The following is a 20,173-nucleotide window of genomic DNA, read 5'->3' on the forward strand; positions in this document are numbered from 1 at the left end:
CTAAAGCAACAACATAAAAAATAAATAAATGCTGCTGATAAAAATTCAGCTGACCATGGCATGGCCCATGCAGCTTGGTAATCATTCACTCCTTCAACTCAACTTCACAGCCAATAAATAATCTTAAGAGAGACCTTAAAAATAGTTTACCAGTAAAGACCATGAGCATTGACATTTCATGGAACATACTTAGAGATGTGAAAAGATTCCACAATAAAAGTATTGCAAGGTTATCTTTCATTCCATCTCCTTCAGCTAAAATTTTCTTTCAATGATTCCACTTTCCATTTAACCCAAAAGTCTGGATTTTAAGTGATTTCCCAACAACAGCATGTCTAAACAGGCAGCAGGAAAGTGACCTTCTTGGGAAGAACAAACACTTTGATAAAAGAAGGTGCCTCTCTTTGGAGGGGTGAATTTCATAGAGTATCTGTGGGGTGAGCATTTACACTGCAAAAACTGCTGGAAAAGCCTATGAAGCACTACCAGATCTGCTCTAGCAAAGGTGCTATCGCTGACTGACAGAGGGCAGAGTTTCAGATGTGTCCTTGAAAATGCTTGAGAGTTTGTGCCCATGACCTTGAGTGTCTCAGACCAAATCACCAAGGCAGACCATTACTGAATCATTCGTAACAGGATGTCCCATCCCCAGGAACATCCAAGGTCAGACTGGATGGGGCTCTGAGCAACCTGATCTAGCTGAAGATGTCCCTGCTCATTGCAGGGGGGTTGGACTTTTAAAATGAATATATGTATATGAATCTGTGACTATGATGTGTCACTAATAACACCACCACATGATCCATCCAAGCCACTTGTTTATACATAAATAATCTAACCACGTCAAACCAGTGAGCAGTAATTTCTAAGCGCATTTTTCTTTCTCTTCTGGTTGCATAGATGAGGTAGGTGGTAAAGGCATGCTTCATAGGATGCTTACAGCAACTAAGCAGATAAAACTGACACTAGGAAAAGCTGATTGGTGTATTTTACCCACTATCCCATAAAAAGTGGCAATTGACATTTTAATGCATGACACATTGCATTCCTTCATAACACTACAGTAATTGAATACATGTGAAACTGTAGTGCACTGAGTGACCCCGGAGTGTGCCACACACCTGGAAGCAGTGAAGTTCAATTAATGTGTCATTGCTACTAATAACAGCTACCAGTGAGAACCTCCAGCCAGTTGCTACACCAGAGGAAACAGTAATCCTTGTATTTAGACAGATAGTATACAGTAAACACCAAGGATCCATTGTTTACATGAAGAGCTGTTTTGGATCAAGAGTTAAAATCTTGTTCTCTTAGTAATTTGCTTTTTCACTAAATTGCATAATTTAATTTACCTTTGCACTGCATTTGTCTAGCTTTGTGTGCAAAAATTTGCAGATACTAAAATAAAATCAGCTGAGGGCCATTAGCAGGCTAAATCAAATAGTACTGAGACAAAGGTTCATGCAATAAAAAGAGGACACAAATCACACACTTGTGCAGAAAAAAACTATGGCAAAATGGCCTTAAGGATTTGATTTAATCTGTTAAAACCCATGAAATTTAGAGTTTAGAGTTGAAACTCCTTCCTTAACTAGCCTTATTGTTAAAATCAAGTTATCAAAAGTCCTACATTAAACATATGCATATATAGATGTGCATACATAAACAGTCTCGATATTTTCTTCATTTAGTTTACAAAAATAGAGGACATCAAAACTGAAAGTGTACATCTGTGGTGGACCAGGGTCAAAGTTCTCCTTTCAATATTTCAGCATCAAGTCTGATTTCACTAAATAGTAAACATCAGGCTCTCGAGACAAGCTATGTGTCCTGGGTGCTGAACCTGAGAAATTACTAAACCATTTAACCAAAAGCTCATAAGGAAGCAAAGATTGTTCCAGCACAGCCTGGTTCCACAACATCTCTGTCCTGGCCAGGACTGCAGAGTAGGCTATCGAGTTACAAACATTATGTCATTTGAAAAAGCCTCCACTGACTGAAAGCCATGTTAATACTGAAGACCATGATGTTGATTCATGAGGAGTTTAGCCTCTTCACAGGAGCCCTGTTTGCAGTATCAGACCCGTGCATTTTTACTGGTGTTGAGACAAATCTCGGAGGAGTTGTAGTTTCTGGTTGAGTAATCCCCGGAGATAAAACTTCTTATTGAAAATGGGTTTGAACTTCTGCAGAGCTTCACTTCTCTTCTAGCAGCTATCATCACCACATCTATTTTATTTCTCCAATCATCCTGTTCTCTCATCTCAGATTTGGCTAAGATTTATCTGTCAGCTTTATCTCCCCCTAAATTCATTTCAGCTCTCTAGCTGCTTCTCTCAGGCATTCAGGATAAATAATATTCTCTGTGTTTTTCATGCTCCTATTTCCCCTCACTTTGCTTTTATATGTCTCAGTTTAAAGTCTGTTCTACTGACCTGCCTGAAATCCCCTGTTTATGGAATCAGAGTACAAACTCCCTCAGCAATAGGTCTCTAATAGTCAGTAAAGTACTGAGTAGGCAGTTGAGAGAATATTTCTCTCATATTAATTGCCCAAATATTCAGCTCAGTCTAAGATTCCCTCTGTTGTTTTGTTGGGGTTTTTTTATCTAGTCCATGTTACATGTGTTCAGAAGGTTAGAGGCATAGGTGTAATCAATCCTGCTGTGAGTATTTGCACTGCGCGATACTTACAATCTATTCAAAGTAAACAGTTGTCTGCCAATCCCCGCTGTAGGAAGGTTTCCCAAGACATGCTAATAGCATGTCTCCAGTGATGGAGAAACCCTGAAGCAGAGAAACCTTGGGAAAAAAATTAATGCAGAAAAGGCTCTGAGTTCAAAAGACAGGAAAGAGGAGAAAAGCACATTCAGAATTTGGGCTTTATATCAGGTAGCAGGAGGTGAAGAAATAAGTCTTTCTGAAATTATTCAAGTGATAAAAGGAGTGTTTGGAGACAACAATACGTACCAGTTTCTGTTGACGAAGGGAATCTGCTAGTTTCTTCCCTCAGAAAAGAAGTACATTGCATTTCTGGAAATGCAAGAAAATTCTACACAGGTTTAAGGGGAAAGGAGGGGTGGAGGGGAGGTGTCTTTCCTTCCATAGCAGCGTGGTGTCCACCATTTGGGAGACAAGCCCAAGAATCTTATTTAGCTGAGGTTGGTTATATGAAGACGGTCTATGAGAACAGATGATCTCAGGAATGTTCAGAAACTCCTAATAAGTAGCACCAGAAAACAGTGGAATCATTTCAAACGTTGCTCCATAGCAACAGAAAAACAGATTTCTCTTGTTTTTTCTAGATAGGAAAATATATATTAAAAAATTACTTTGGAAACATAAAGCTAGCTGTTGCAGCTCCTCATAAATAATCCAAAACCTAGCATCATTTCCAAACACAGTGTAAGCTATCTAAACTGCTGTGGGATTGGGCTCTGCCAAAGAGAATGCATTAAAAAGCTGAGCAGTGAAACATGTAAGCTAGCCACAGGGAGGTGATAAGGGAGTGGGCTGGTTCTTACAGCCTTCTTCCTACCTCAGATTTAGACATCTTCCTTATCATGAGGTTCCCTGACAGGGATTTTCTTCTAACCTTCTCATTTGAGTTTTTTGTTTGTTTGGGTTTGGATGTTTCAGAGAAAAAGTGAAAGAAAACACTGTTTAAGCTCTAAGGCTGGAGGCAGAACATCAGTTTTCCTCATCTTTCTGCTGTACCACAGAGTGGTCCTGAATTCATGAAATAAGGGGAAAATTCAATTGCCTTCAAGGAAGTTCAAACTTTTATCTCCATTTTTCAACAAGAGCAGAATATAAATGGGGCTGAGACTTGCAGTCTCTCCTGTTCACACCAGGCTGCTCTGTGTAGCAAAACCAAAGGAAAGGGAAAAAAGAATGTGACCCTAGACTGCCTGGCAAAGCAGCTGGCTTGGAGGAGTCCTGCACCTCATCCTATTCCAAAGACTTAATGCATTTGTGTGCAACGTCTGTTCCCAAATAATATATATTTAAAACAGGCAAACAAAAAACCCTTTGAAAAGACATCAAAGGTTTGTCCCTTTCCCAGTAAATCTTGAATATTCTGTGCACAATAGAGTTAATTCAGTAAGAGAGTAACACACACACACACACTCAAGTGGACAGTGGTCTGACACCTCAAACATATTTTTATAGACAACTGTGTTGGGTTTGTGTGGCCAGGTTTTGGCAGCAGGGGGGCTACAGGGTGGCTTCTGTGAGAAGCTGCTAGAAACTTACCCTATGTCAAATAGACTGACAGCCAGTCCACTCCAAGAAGGATGCACCACTGACCAAGGCTGAGCCCATCAGCGATGGTAGTAGCACGTCTGGGATAATATATATAAGAAGGAGGAAAAAAAAGACTGCACAACACCAGCAGCAGCCAGAAGAGAGGAGTGAGAAAATGTGAGAAAAACAGCTCTGCAGACACCAAGGTCAGTAGAAGAAGGAGGGGGAGAAGGTGCTCCAGGCACCAGAACAGAGATTCCCCTGGGGACCCAGGCTGGAGCAGTTTGGGAAGAACTACAGCCTGTGGGAAGGACCCACGCTGGACAAGTTCATGCAGAACTGTCTCCCGTGGGAGGGACCCCATGCTGGAGCAGGGGAAGAGTGTGAGGAATCCTCCCCTTGAGAAGGAAGGAGCAGCAGAGACAACGTGTGATGAACTGATCGCAACCCCCATTCCCTGTCCCCCTGCACTGCACAGGGGGAGGAGGGAGAGAAATCAGGAGCAAAGTTGAGCCCAGGAAGAAGGGAGGGGTGGGGAGAAGGTCTAGTTTTTATTTGTCATTATCCTACTCTGATTTGATAGGTAATAAATTACACTAACATTTCCCCAAGTCGAGTCTGTTTTGCCCGTGATGGTAACTGGTGAGTGATCTCCCTGTTCTTATCGCAACCCACGAGCCTTTTGTTGTATTTTCTCTCCCGTGTCCAGCTGAGGAGGGGAGTGACAGAGTGGGTTTAGCGGGCACCTGGCATCCAGCCAGGGTCAACCCACTGCAGCAAAAGCCTGTGATTGAATCCCTTTGGACACAGGAGGCAACTGAGTCTGGATATTCACCATCATATCTGACTGATCTATCTTGTCTATAAAACAAGAACATCTCCTGTTGATCATGGAGAGGAAAAAGCTTTTAGCGTATTTTCATGGTGTATTCATTGACTGTGTTGGGCACAGACCAAAGGAAACCAAGAAATACTTGTTTCCTAGGTCTGCTGGGGCTGAGGTGTGACTGAGGGTGTGTTTGGGGACCTGAAATGATGAAAATTTGGCTTTAGATGTCCGTAAGTAGCCAGCAACTGAGTGGAAGTGCTCAGCATTCCTATTTTAGACTTCAGCATCTGCATTCTTCCCAAGTCCCTTTCTGGGTCTGGCCTTAAGCTCCAAAACTGAAAGCGCATTCAAGTGGCATCCAGTGACTGAAGTGTCTAATTCTTTGGTATTGGTGGGTCTCGTGGATCCAATTTCAGGATCGTTGTCTAAAGGTCAAACCAATGATTTTAGAGGGCAGTATCTTCTGAGCATCTTTCCGATGTTAACAGAGACTGACCTTAGGTCATCTTTGTTCAGTTAAGATTGAGCCTATCCCAAGTTCCCATAATAAAAGCATGGAAACCTGGATAATATGAACCCTGACAAAAGGAAGAAGGCGTGCGAAGTTACAGCCAAAGCTGGGAACAATAATGAGAAATAGCAGCAAGTTCCTATACTGCAAGTAACTTCACTTTCACATGCATTTGCTGATTGACTAGCAGTTCAGCTACAAAACCAGCTGGTGTGAGTTTGTTGAGGGGTGAGTTACCAATACAAGCAAATGTGTGCCCGTGCAAGATGCTTTTGAAATGTTTCAATGGCAAATGTAACTGCACTGTGGCAATTACTATCCAAATGTCATAACTTTTTGATCTCACTGCTACTGGGGAAGCTCATGGTGACCAGAAGAAAACAACTGTCTGTTTTTATGTTAGAAGACGTGAGCAGAGGTGAGGAACACCTCTTGCATCCCACCTTCGGTGAGATCAGCTCATGTGGGCTCCTTTACACACTCCCAAAGACTTGACCCTGCAAGGATGAAGGCTGGGAGACTTGCAGTCTATTTCAAACAAGGCACTATGGTATGAGGCTGTTCTCTGCTCTGCCTTCTGAAACAAAAGAGATCACATCCATTGAAACCACACCACCAGTTTCCCAAGAACTGAGCTTCCTTTTCCCATGCCTGTGCTAGACCTTCCCAACCAGCCTGACCACACTAACAAGGAGAGAGATCCCTTCTTCCCATTCTTCTCTGTGCCTTTTGTGCCTCGCTGAGGCTGCACTGCTGTGAGTATTCCACTCCGGTTCAAGCTAACGTCTTGGATGGGCTGATACATGCTCATTTGCAGGGCTGAGGCCTTACATGCACAAAAGCAACCTTCACCAGAACCTCTGCTTCCTTTCTCCAGCCCCACTCCCTTGCAGTAATGTCCCAGTCCCACATGAATAGATTATTCTTGACTTAAATTTCTCTGGCTGTACATGGTAAAATACCTATTTAAAAATAAACCGTTACATGTGCGACAAAGCATTCAACAGACAAATGCAAAAATATTGAATCAGGATGTTGCAACAAATCAAAGGTACAGTAGTTAATAAGAGCATGTACATTTGCTTATGAATGTGCTTAGAACATAGTAAAACATCACATAATTATGTATAGTGTTTTCCATTCGTCATCTTTAAATCATGACTAAAGTATTTATAAATTTTACCATAAAGTATTACCAAAGTTCTTCTGACAGCCATTATATAATATATTGAATGCCAAGCAGCATAAAATACCATCAAAAAAGAGAGATGTTTTTGCATCAGAATTCCTCTATTCCACACAGATCCATAATTCATCTCCACTAGATTAGTCACACTATTCATATGAGCTGATGGCCACTGAGAAAACAACTTCAAGTCACTGAACATAACTTTAAAAAAGTAAATAAAAATACTTACATTGACTTTCATAATGTTCAAAGGTTTTCAGACAGATAGAGCAAAAATGCACCACTGTGTGCTTTTCCTACTAGGTTTTTCCTATTTCCTCAGCCTAGAAGCTTCCTCTCTATGATTGATACATTCCCTCTCCTTTTCCCAAGGACAGCTTTCACCTTTTAAACTATCTACTGTAGTTAAAAGAAATATGGTTTGCAGCTTATATGAGCAGAAGTAAATGTTTGGTCATGAAAGTTTGGGCATCATAATTAATATCAATTATCTGAGTTTTCTGAAAATACTTTCAGAAAATTCATCAAACTCCAGGTCCAGTTGGCAAAAAAAAAATTCTTTGCCTTAACAAAATAACTTTATTCTCCTTAGGAAACTGAAATTGAAAACCTCACCCAAACATGAGCATTCAGTGTTTTTTTTACTTAGACGTATTTTTGCAAATGTCATCCATTTGGATCAGTCCATCAACTCTGACAGCTCCTGCAGTGTTGCATGCCTGTATTATCACTGCACATTATGTAAAGGCACTGTACATCATGCATACCATGTACCCTCCTCTACATCACGTACAAAAAAAAAATTAACAGATCTGCTGGTTCCACGGAAAAAATAAAACAAACAACTTATTTCATTTTTAAACTGCAGGCATTTTTCTGGATAGTTAGCTCAGCCACTTTTGACAGACTAAAAATTCTATCTGAGTAACGAGAAAGAGCATTGAGTTTTCCTTCCCTCAACTCTGATTAGAAATGGGATCTACACCCCAGCTGGATATTTCCAGTTCATGCCCAGTAGAAATAATTTTCTGTCCGATTGCCAAACGTTGTCCCATGTGGCCAGCAAAGGCAGGACAATAGCAGTAATACAGCTTCAACTAAAGAGCTGAAAACGATCCCCTGCAACCGGAGGCCTCAATCCTGCATAGTTTAATAATTCTAGCACCATGATTTAACTTCCTTTTTTCCTTTCAAGTATTCAGTGCAGGTTAATCGTATTGTCAATGCTTACGTTTCCTACCTTACTTATTTGTAAGGACATGTTCAAGTGGCATACTAGAAGGTTGATCCTGCGGTCCATACTTAACTAGTAATCCTCATGCACACTAGTAACCCCATTGAATATCAATATAAGATTGTGATGCCAGGGAAAGTTAAACAAATCCTGAGGAATCTGTTTTATTAGCATTTATAGGATTTGTGTGTGTGAGCGTATGTGTGTGTACATCCACACTTGGGAACAGTAGTTACAGGGAAAAAAAATACAAGGGATTCCTCTGGGGACGGGAAGCGCTGCTGGATCTTGAGCTCAAACCAGTGCTGATGTTGCAGCCTGTAAATGTTAAAATATCTGATGATATTTTCTTTCCTGAGGAGCTTGGTGGTATTTCTCACAGCTAATACGTTAGCTAAGCACATCAGACACCAGTTAAGCCCCATACTGTGCTTGGCCCCGCAGCCCCGCTTTCCCCAGCCCGGATCCCTCTGACGCTGCGTGCGTTGTACGAGCACACGACACCGAGAAACGCAGGGAAACCACACCAAGGGGACAGACCAGAGCCACGGCCCCGCGAGGGTGTCTGTCGCCAGACCTGACCGGGTGGCACCAGGGCCGTTTTCACGGACACGGGGGGAGGGCAAGCCCCGGCCCGCCGCCCGCCCCTGCCCGGGCCCTGCTTCCTCGCCGAAACACACCAACGCCTGCAAACCGCGGCCGGAGCCCCCTGGAACCCCCCGCTCCCGGCTGCTGCCGCCCGGGCGGGCTGGGCGGCGGGGGCGGCGGGCGGGAGGGGAGCGGCCGGGGGCTGCCCAACCCGGGCGCACTGCCGGGGCGGCAGCCGGCCCCGGGGCCCGCTCCGCCTGCCAGGAGGGCCAAACCCGGGCGGTCTAAACCCCCTCACACCCCCCGGTTCAAGCTTCTCCTCCGTCAGCGCCCGCCCCGGGACCTCGCCTCCGCCGGCCGCCGCAAAATCAGCCCCTCGGGCTTGTCCCCAGCGCCCCGCGGACACGCGCGGGCCGCGCGCCCGCCCGCCCGCCCCCGCCTCGCGCCTCCCTCCGCGCCCGCCCGCGTAACCCCGCACGCGCCGGGGCCCGGCCCCTCCGCGCACGTCCCGGTGCCACCGGCGCTGCAGCCGGGCGGTGCGTGACTGGCGGCGGAGGGGCCGCCGGTGGAGCGTGGTCGTGGGGCGGTGGAATTCCGTTTTTTGCCGCACTTTTTCCTCTTTGTTTTCCGTTTCGAGTTTAAACCCGCGGCGGCGGGAGGGCAAAATATCCCCCTGCGATACAGCCCACCTGAGAAAGAGACGTTCTGCCTGGAGCTCCCACCCGGGGAAGGGTTTCCCCCTCGAGCCAAGGAAAAATGTTGTTAAATAACAGCGCTTTACGTGTGCGCCCAATTCGTGTATTATCGATACATAGCGCATCAGTTAAAATATGATCTGAATATTTAAATAATTAATTGCCGTTTTCTATTCTCCTTATTTTCGGCCCTGGCGTGGAGTTTCTGATTAAAACGGACGGCGGGAAGCCCTTCCCCGAAGGTCCCTGCAGCCATCTCGGACTTTCCGAGCTGAATGTTGCGAATCCACCTCGACAGGTTTGGGCCACCCTTGTCGCAACGGGATTTTTCTTTTCCTGTCGGGATTATGTTGCAAACATTCGCAACCTGCCTTTTCTACAAATCACCGCAATTTGTTAGAAACGTAACGTGCTCCCCTCTCGCTTTCCTTTGAGACCCGAACGCTCGTCCCTATATATTGTTTACAGGACACAGAAACGTCCCAGACAGTTTCCTTCTCGGAGTTAGCCATCGTTGTATGGGACCCGTTAGGACCTGCCTTGAAATACAGCTACTTTTCCGCATATATATATATATATATATATATACATTTTAAAAAATACTTTTTCCCCCGTATAATTTTTTTTACCTCTGCTAATGATTCCAGTTTCGGCGGCGGGCGGAGGTTGTATTGAATTTTGAGAATTTCCCCGAAAGCCTGAAGTTTCTTTTCGACCGGTGTTTGGGGTTTGGTTTGTTTTTTGGGTTTTTTTTTTTTTTCAGATCAATTTTGGTTTGTTTTGCTCGGCGAAAGGTCCCAGCCGGAGCATGCTTCCGTAAAAAGAAAAATATAGCGGCGGGTTTCATCGCCGACAACATCTGCCGTCCCCAAGCCCGCGCCCAGTGTCCCCATGAAAGAGGTGCCCCTGCGGGAGGGGTACAGGGCTGCTCCTATTTTGCGGGTAAAAAGGGCAGTGCAGGAGGGCACCCCGGGTTACACCGCCCCTGCTCCCCCGTGCAACCGTTTCGCTCAGTTTTCCTTGACCTGGAAGCCAGCTCTAGCCTGAATCCTACCCAGGACGGCGAGGCAGAGGGCCCGCTCCCGATCCCCGCCAACGCCGCTTTCCCCGCGACGCGCCAGCCAAGGGACGGGCGCGGTACCGAGTACCTGAGCCGGGGAAGGGGGGAGGGCAGGGGGGCGGATTTGGGACGGGACGGGGCAAGCGGCTGAGCGGGCAGGGCCCGGGGCCGATCGGGTCGCCGTTCCCCCCACCCCTTGCCCCAGCCTCCCCACTCGCCACCCCCGGGCGCGGTGAAGAAACCAGTTTACCCCGGCGGCGCGTCCCCGCGGGGGCGGCCCGGGAGGGGAGAGCCGGGGCAGCAGTGCCGGCGCGGGGGGCCGCACAAGTCCCGCCCGCGGAGACGGGGCCTCCGCCGGCGGCGGGGAGGTTAAAGAGCGTGGCCTTTCCCTCGACAACGCTGGGCCGGGCCCTTTATGCTGTAATAGGATAATTACAGAGAGGCGGGCGAGCTTAAGCAAACACACTCGCCCGCCGGCCAGGCCTCTCCCGGGGATTATTATTAAGGACCGGTGCATTGTGTTTTGCAAACGGGGGATCCCATCCCCCTCGGTACCCTCCCCACGGCCGTGGTTGTGGAGCGGCGCCTCGCCGGGCTCTGCCCGCCGCTCTGCCTGGTCCCTACTTTTCCCCGCACCGAGGGTTTTCTCCTCGTTGCTTTAACGGGCGCCCGCAGCCCAGCTCCCCGCGCACGGTCGGAAGGGTGCTGGAGCCACGTGTGTCCGTGCGCAGCCGGCCCGCGGGACGGCCGCTTGCAAGGGGCCGCTGGGCAGGGCCGGGTCCCCGTAGGAGCGTGTCCCCACGCCCGTGCCTCTCGCAACAGCGCGTGGTACCCCGTCGGGTCGGGGCCACGGCAAAGCCCCGCCGGCCACGGCGCGGTCCTGCCCGGGCCGGGGTTAATCCTGCGGATCGGGACATGACGCTGGCGGCGGGGGGGGGGGGGGGGGGAGAACCTGGGCATCGCTCTTGTTTTAGCCGGCGCTGTGACAACCTCTGTAAAGGTGGCCCCGATCCCCGTGAGCGCCGCCTTGCTCCGCTCTGCCTCCGCCGCGTGGAGGGAGGGGGCCCGGCGGCGGCCGGCGAAACCCGAGCGCTCGGGAGGTTCCTTCACCTTTCCCCGGAGAGCCTCTTCGGCTGCTCCGGGATTAACCCCTGGTCATCGGTGGCCCACCGGGCAGCGCAGAGTCACGTCGGGGGCTGATGAACAGCGGCTGCCGGTCCGGCACCGGCGGGGCGGTCTGCGGGGCAGCGGGGCCCCTCGGCAGCGAGCGCGGCCCCTCTGCGGCTCAGCCCCGCGTTTCGCCTCTCCCCGCACCCGGCAGTGCGAGGGGCCATGTGTGAACGTGTGCGTGTGTGTCTGCGTGCGATTGTAACTGTACTCATGTGCGGACATGCATATATCCATACATATGCACAAGTAATGTATATGCAAAATAGATATAATGTATATGCAAAAAATATTTTATATATATATTCGCTATTAATAGTATAAATGTGTCCTATATATACGTATGTCTGCGTATATGTGATACACGCGCGCACACACACACGTGTATGTGTATGCAGGCAGGTACATTCAGCCCCTTTTACCCAGCGCCGAAACAGCTGGGCAAAATGCTCGGGTGACTTAATGGCGGTGCAGTGGGTCTGGTAAAGGAGGGTCGGGTTGGGGGTACGAGGTCCGCCCCGGCGCCGCGGGGTCACGGCCGGTGCATCAAGAGTGTACGTGAGAGACGGCAGGTTACGGGCCAAGTGGCTAGAGGGTCCCCGCCGGTGCTCCGAGGCCGCTTAGGGAGGTCGTGGGGAGCGGGCTCTGGCTGCCACAGCAAAACGGCCCCCGCCCCCGGCTCCCCCCGCCCCGGCCTCCCGTCCCATCCCAAGTGCTAATTGCGGCTCTTTTCTGGCTCCTCTGTATTTGGGTCCCTCGGAGGGCGCTGCGCGGGAGGACACGTCACGGATACGTTATCCCCTCCCCTCTTGAGGCTCTCCTGGCTTTCTGCAGCCTTTGCTAAAGAATTAACCGAGAGGTCCACTTCAGAGCTCCCTCTGCCCCTGGGAAAAAAAGAAAAGAAAAAAAAAAAAAAAGAAAAAGGGAAGGAAAAAAAAAAAAGCGGAGATATCGGTGCTTTCAGGCGAGGAGCGTGGCGGCTAGGATTTCCGAGATGAGGGGAATTTTACCTTCGATCCTTGCCGTATGGTGAGGCTAGCTGCTCCTTGCGGGAGGTGAATGTAGCAAACCCTCCCTTTGCCTTTGAAAGGCATGTCTATGCGAAAGAGCCACCGCTCTGCTCTTTAAATAAGTGACAAAAAAAAAAAGAAAAAGAAAAAGAAAAGAAACAATTCCTGATCTTGCAAATTCTTTTTCTTTAAAGGTGGTGGTGGGGGAGGGAACCCCAATAAATAAACTCAACAAAATCAATCCCACGCCTTTGCCAGCGCTCGGACTTGTTTGGAAAGAGACAACGCTGAAGTGGCACTGGTCCCGAGGAAAACGGATCCTTTAATTTGACTCCGCATGAGAACCACATTTGGAGCTGGGCGCAGCGGCCGGAGCGGCAGGAGCAGCCCCGCGGCCAGCAGCCCCCCGAGCCCGCAGCCCCGCCGCCAGCCCGGCCCCGCCGCCGCCCTGCGGGGCTCGGCGCCCCCCGCGCCCCGGCGCTGAAGCAGCCCCCCGGGGACGGGGAAAAGCGCCTTTCTACCGCAAGACCAGCCGCCGCCCGCCGAGAGCCGGCCGAGAGGGAAGCGTCTGAAGGAAATGCGAGCTTGTGATTTCGGAGCGCTCCAGCCATCAGCTCCCTACGCACCGGCTGTAACTTTGGTTTAGCAGGGGGCTGCCTCGCCGGCTCATCGTCTCCTCGGCACCTCGGGCTCCGGGACCATATCATTTTGCACTTCGATAAACGAGCAACGCGGTCCTTCCACTCTTTTTTTTTTTTTTTTTAAAGGCAAAGTGTCCAAAAATGGTTCAGCCTGCTTAACCCAATGATTTCTTGCGTGGACGCTCTATTTTTAATATTTTTTTAATTATTATATTTGTACGGGCAAGTAGAAGAAATCCTTCAGTGAAGGGAACCTAGTGGTTTGCTCCCCGCTGAGGAGAAGGTCCGATTCCAGCTGCAGGCAGAGAACCGTGGTTCGTGTAGGTCTTTCAGTCTCGGTTTCGCAGCCCTAGATATTGCAGGGTCAGAGCAGAACTGCCTCCTCCCGAGCGGCTTGCCTGTCGTGGTTGTGGCTCAGACATCGCCTCCCCCCTCCTCGCACCATTTCTGTTGGTGTTGTTTTTGTTTGGTTGGCTTGGCCGTTTTTTCCCTCCCCTTTCCCCCTTTTTTCTCTCCTTTTTACTTTTTATTATTATTGTTATTTGATTTGGTTTGGTTTGGTTTGATTTGGGTGATTTCCCTCCCTCCCTTCCTTAAACGAAAATACTAACTCTGAAGCCGAAATCCATGCCCCCTGCAATTCGGAAGAATCGGGTCTAATATGCCAGTGTCATCTTCGCCTTGCAGTAGTCGCGATGAAGGAAAAATCCAAGAACGCGGCAAAGACTAGACGGGAAAAAGAAAATGGAGAATTCTACGAACTGGCCAAACTCCTGCCCCTGCCCTCGGCCATCACCTCCCAGCTGGACAAGGCGTCCATCATTCGCCTCACCACCAGCTACCTGAAAATGCGAGCCGTCTTCCCCGAAGGTAACCACCCCGGGGGGGGCATCCGCCTCCCGCCCGGCCCGCACGGGAGGGACGGGGCAGCACTGCGGCCCGAAAAGGGGGGGGGGGGGGGGGGGGCGACCCCGAGACGAGCCCACAACGCCTCTACGTCCTGGGAAGAAGGGGGGAGGGGTGCTTGCAGGGGTCCCCGCACCGGGTGGCAAACGAGAGGCGAGAGAGGGAAAAGCGGCCGGCGGTGGGAAGGAGCCCGCTTCCCGGGAAGGGGAGGCAGCGGAAAGCCCAGGCTTGCCGCCGGGGTGGCGCGCGTAGGGCGGGCTGCAAGTAGCAGCTCTGGTGCTGCGAGACCTAAACCCGAGAGCAGCTCGCCTCAGTCGCACGTAGGAAACCGAGACCCCCCGGGAATCGCGTCCGGGCTGCGGACTGCGGGGGGACCCCGGCCGGTGGCTGCGCCGGGCTGGCGGCGGAGCGGGGGCGGGCAGCCCGGCCGGCGGCGGGGGCGGCAAAGCCCTCTGGTTAACACACACACCCTCTTCCCGCTCCTCCTTTGCTGCCCGTTCGGCTCCGTCTGCTCGGGGGGCACCGTCCCGAAAAGAGCGGGCTCCGCTCGCCTGTGCCGTGCCCGGCGCCCGCGGCCCCGGGAGGCAGCCGCCCCGGCCCCTGGGGGAGGCCCCTCGGCACGGCGCTCCTGCCTGTGCCCGGGCACGGCCTCGGGGAAAGAAAAACAGCGTGGGTGTTACTGTTTTGTTTTGGTTAGTTTTCTGGAGGTAGAGAAGCAGGCTGGGAAATAAGGTGCGTCGGCTTCTCAGCGAGGCCCTCCGCCTTCTCCTGGGGCCGAGGAGAGCGGGGAGGGCCAGTCCGAGCCCCCCGTGCCCCCGAGCGGGGCCGGGACCCAGCTGCCCCCCGGCCGGGGCCGTGCGGAGCCGGGGCCCTGCGGGCCGGCGGTGGCCCTCGTAACTCTTCTCGGCGACAGACAGCAACAAGGCTCTCTCCTTGCGCCGGGCTTTGGTAAAAAGCACCCTCCGGGCTGCCTGGCACCTCACCCCGAGCGCCGGGCGGAGGCAGAGCTGGGGCCGCCTTGGGCGAGGGGAAGCGGCCGGCCGGCACCCACCGGGAGCCGTCGGCCGCCCGTTCTTTCCGTGCCGCCGCTGAGCTGATGGGAGACGTGAAATGAAACACTGGTTAGTGTCTGCGGGTGGCTAAATAAAGCCCAGCTCCCCCCTTTGTCATTTGTTTGTGCCTCTCCGGACGGAGAGCGGGGGTGAAGGAATTAGCAAATTCCGGAGTGGAAGGTCTGCTCTCCGTCGCGGTTTCTAAGCAGTATTATTAAAAGGCTGGAAAAAAAAAATAAGGTGGGGGAGTGGAAAAAAACCCACTCCCAAACCGAGAAAAGCTTACCGTATGGCCATCTAATTCAGTAATTTCGAGAGCAAGCACGAGCCGTGCTACAAGAACGCCAGGGCTCCTTTAGCGTGCCCTCCCGAAGCACACCGAGTTAGCGGGGCAAGGGGAAGCGAGGAGCTCGCTCCGCTGCAATTTCCAGCCGTTATCTCCCATCGGGCAATTTCCCGATGAGAAATAGAGCGTCGTAATTTCGGGGGGCCGCTCGTCGGCCCTGGTTGGGGAGCATGTCCCCGAATGACTTTGATTTGGGAGGGAAGAAAAGTGGCAAGTTTCGAGATGCTGCTGGATGTGTCTCTGATTTTCCAGCCCTGCTGGTGCTCAAGAGCCACAAGACGACCCCGAGAGCAGGTTTATACCCACAGCTCGGGTGTGCTTTATGTGTCTGTCTTCCTTAAACAGGCCGGGCGTGCGCTTCCGCACACTCTGCTTATTAAGAACAACGTTTAAATGCATACAGCGAATTCCTGATCTTTCATCGTCTTAAGTACGGATGGAAATATATTTAAAACCAAAGCTTTGCATCCAGAGATGACAGGCCGGGGAAATAACCGCGTCCAGTCTCCGAGCAGTGCGCTCGGTGTCTGGGAGGGTGGAGGGTACCGGGGGGAGCCGGAGAGACGCGGCTGCGGGCAGTGCCCGCTCCCCCGCCGGCTGCGTTTGGTGCCGGGTGGGGGGGCTGCCCAACGGCACAGTCCTGCAGTACCCTAACTTCCCTTTCCCTCGGGATTTGTCTGCGGAAGGAGGGGAGGGAGAGTCCTTTCCCTTCCCATACCCGACTGGTGATTTCCAGCTGGCTGTACTGGGAGGGGAGGAGGGGAAACTTAGCAGCCCGAGAGTGCTGCCCAGCACGGTATCTTGAATTCTGGGGCAGCAAGACCTGGGGAAACTGCCCCTTAGAGCATGCTGGACTCGAATTGGGGGGGCGGGGGGGGGGGGGGAGGGGCGGGGAGTGGGCGTGCGGAGGGGCGAGGACACCCACGTCCCAGGTCCTGGGGCTTGAAATAAAGATGGGCACGTAACGGGTCCCCTTGCCACCCGCCGGCCTCTGCTCCCGGGGCAGTGGGAGCTGCGCCGACGGCGCTCCTCCGGGACTCGCCCCCGAAGCGGCCGCCGCCGCGGGTCCAGCGCCCCGGGCCGCCCCGGCCGGCACCGTGGCATCACCCCCGTAAGGCTGAAGGGAGTTTACTTGTCCCAGCCCGCGGTGGCGGGGGGCGGGGGGGCAGGCGTGAGACGCCTCCAGCGTGCTCGCTAGGCCCGGGGTAGCTGCAGCCAGCGTGATCAGAATTGTTGTCAAGCTATAAAACTGGCTTCCAGCTCTGTCTAGACTGCAAGGGAAAAGAGAGAGAGAAAGCGAGCTGTGTTTTTAAAAACTCCAGTGGATGGCTTCCCCTCTACCCCCCCTCCACATCACTGCTTTATAACCAGAACGAACTGACACACAGTTTAGGCAAAGCGTGGGACCCTCGCCGAGGTGTCTGGTCCCAGGGTTCGACAGGGCTTGTAAGGGGATTCAGACGGGTCTCCCCCTGCTCACCCCGGCCAGGGTTTTCCCGAAGATGCACGTTTTGGACTGAATTCACAGATCCCCCCTCGGAGGCGCCCAGTCAGGCTCCAAGAAGTGAGAGTGAAAGGAGATTTATATTCCAGCTCCTTCCTGCCCTCAAAGTGGAAGCCCTGGAAGGCACAATTTCGTGCTCCGATATCACAGATTATGCCGTGCGGTTTCACTCTGGCCTTCAGATTAATGAATTAAGGTCCAGGAGACAGCAACCTACAGCCTCCCCCACGCTCCTGCTCTGTAACATTGTCTTCTCTTGTGTTTTGATTTTTTGCCAAGGCATTTATTACTGTAGAACAAAAATACACCACGGGGCTTCTTTTGTCTTGACTGTCAGTATTTGTATTTTTAATTTTTTTTCCTGAAAATGAGCTAATGGAAGAAAGAGACGAGAGAATAAATCGCATTTTAAATCCGCGATTCTCTGCCCCCCGGCTGTGGCAGACTGGTTAGATTGTGACACTCTTCCGCCCCCATCCCGGACGCAGTTTCCAAAACTGACTCTAAAACTGCACATTTATGCATGTTTAAACTTGGTGGGAACGAGCTAAATAATCAGTGACACAAAAGATAATGTGCGCTATACAAAATGATCTGAATAAAACGATTGAGCGGTAGATTTTAGACTTCTTCCTTATTCCGAGGCGCAGACAATAGAAATTCCTAGGAGTACACAGACTTTTCGGTCCCTATTTAAACCTGGCCGTGAATGTATATTTTAAGAAAATTAAGGCGAATTGCAGCTATTCCATCTAATTTTCATACGCACGGGGAGGAGGCTCATTAAATAAATAAAGCCCGAGCTGACGGCGTGAGTAATCCCTCTTCAAAACCGTGCCTCTATTGTAGTAACCGCTAATAGTGTGGCATTAACGGTCTTTACTAAAACAAAAGTGCCGTTAGGGCTTCCCTGGAGCTGCGCAGCCGCTCCCAGGCTGCGGGAGCCGGCAGCCGGGCGGTGCGGGGACGGGCGGCAGCGGCGGCGGGGTCGCTCCGGCCTCTCCCGCCGGCGGGGAGGGAGGGAGGCAGGGGGCGCGGGAGGAAGGGGGTCACTGCCCCGGTGGCTGTGGCTCTGCCCGGGACCTCGCCGTTTGCCTTGAGCCGGCTTTCGGGCCTGATAACGTGACCTGGTGTTCCTGGCTCGCCGAGAAGAGCCGGGTTTGAATTTGTCCTGGTGTCCTGGAGGGCGTTTTTGTTGGTGGTTGGTTTGGGTTTTTTTTCTCTGGGACTTGGCCTTTTCCCTTTTCTTTTCTTTTTTTTCTCCCCCCTCCCTCCCCCAACTAAAGTCTTGATCCTTACGTCCGTCGCTCCCATAGCCCAGCCCTCGGTTGCCTTCCCAGCCGGTGACGCTGAAGCCCGCAGAGAGGAGGCGGGCGGCCCGGCACATCCCTGCCGATCCTGCCGAAATCAAGCTAACGCAGCCCTGCTCTTTCCCAAAGCGACGCCGGCTTCGGAGCCTCCCCCGCCGACTAGATGTTACCCCCGCCAAGGCCGGGGACTCCCCGTCGGCTCCAGACCGAGCCCGGCCCCTCGGCCCCGCCTGTCAAGCGATGCTATCCTCCGTGCCGTCGGGCTGAGATACTTGGCCCCCCGCTCCAGACGGGGCTTAGGGTGAGATGTCAGCTCTTCCCCTCGCCCAGACCCCCGCTGTCTGCCTCACCTTACGGGCTGACAGGCCACCCCCTCCCTATCCAACCCTGGGACTCGCCTAAACGAGGGAGACAAAGCTAGACGGAGAGCAAGGGCCTCCGCCCCGGCCCCGGTTGGCAGCCCGCCGCCCCCCCGGTAGGTTCCCCGTTGCTCTCCCGGCCGAGAGAGGCACAACTGCACTAGGGAAAAACATCCCCCAGGAGAGGCGGCGCTGAAAATCCCGGCGCTTGTAGTTGACCCAGGTTAGGATGGCGATTGAAGAACCGGGGGGCACCAGGCGCCCCGGGGGAGCTGGGGAACAGTACAGTAGACACAAAGGAAATGCTCCAAGTTACAGGGCAATCCGATACTTCACATAATACATCTCTAAGTAATTCTTTTAGCAGAATCCCAAGCAGAAAAGCTACCGGGCTTTCAAACGTGTGTATGTACGAATTTATACATTCGGAGAGCAAAGGTGGGAGTTGTTTTCAAGATTTATAGATCTTATTACAGTTTAAGTCATCCCCCTCCCTGGAAACTGGGAAATGGTACAGAGTGAATGTTGAGGTACGTTGAAAAACACTCAGAGATGTCAAAAGACGGTGGGGAGGAAATCGTGCCCGGGTTTGCCGAAGGGACGGGGACGCATTGTGTGAGAACCCCGCGTCTTTCAATGGCAAAAGTAGCACGTACCTTGGGGTGCCTGTGCAAAACCCCCTCTCTGCCCCTGGGACGCCGTTGTCGGAGCTGAACCTGCCGCCCGCTGCCCGGAGCGGCGGGCGGGCACAACTGCGATTAGGGCCGGTTATTTGCCCGTTCGCGTCGCCTGCCAGGCATCCCGCTGTGCCCGTCCTGCCCTCCTGGCACGGTCCTCGTCCGGACCAGCGGTCGTTACAGACACCAGTAAACGGAGCGCAAACAAGGAGAAGGGTTCATCTCATCCATGTTTGCCGACGGCGGGGTGCCAGGAAAGAAGAGGTTGCTCCTGGGACAGGCAAGTCACCCTCCCCGCAGGCAGCGCTTCGCCGCGCCAGCTCCTGCCCGCCGGGGCGGGCTTTGCCGCTGAGCCCGGCCTCGGCTCCCCGGGCTGTGCGCTACCGGCAGCGGCCGGAGTCGCCCCAAGCCGCTGGCTGCAGGCGAACCCCTACCTTCTGGCACGGCAAAGGGGCTGCGCTCGGGAGACAGGCCCACCCCCACGGGCGTCCCAAGCGTTTGTAGTAAGGATGCTCCAGCTACTCGCTTGCTCGCCGCGAAATCGCTTTCTGGGCCAGCGTCGCAGGTAATTCGTGCTGCAAGGGGGCATTTAATAACGTTTCCTTCGAAATGACCTGTCCGGTCCCGCACCGGCTGCACAGCCGTGTCGGAGACCCGACAGCCTTCTCCGTCGGTGACCCCTTCCCGGCCGAGGCCACCCCAGCAAACTCCCACCGCGTTTAAGCGATGCAGGAAACGCTGGCTTTGTATCGGCAGCTCTTTTGGCCTCGCTCCAGTCCAGTGAGTGAAAATGTGCGTTATTTACTGGCTGGGCAGGAGCAGCTCGTCTGAGTCTATTGCATCCATAT

At 52.3% G+C, this 20,173-nt stretch overlaps 1 protein-coding gene across 3 annotated transcripts in view; it reads left to right on the forward strand.

Moving 5' to 3' along the window:
* The first annotated feature begins 8,409 nt into the window (after window positions 1-8,409).
* The window catches only part of SIM2 (SIM bHLH transcription factor 2), a 67,831-nt gene continuing 56,067 nt past the window's right edge, over window positions 8,410-20,173 (forward strand). Inside the window, exons 1-2 of one of the 3 annotated variants that reach the window (XM_080376259.1) lie at window positions 8,410-13,491; window positions 13,859-14,041. In XM_080376259.1, coding sequence (XP_080232385.1) covers window positions 13,867-14,041 — 175 coding nt within the window. In that variant the 5' untranslated portion in view covers window positions 8,410-13,491; window positions 13,859-13,866. Of the gene's footprint in view, window positions 14,042-20,173 lie in introns of all 3 variants that reach the window. The other 2 variants (XM_080376258.1, XM_080376260.1) reach the window with 2 other exon arrangements.

This window comes from Falco punctatus, assembly GCF_963210335.1.
Source record: "Falco punctatus genome assembly, chromosome: 2".
NCBI lineage: Eukaryota > Metazoa > Chordata > Aves > Falconiformes > Falconidae > Falco > Falco punctatus.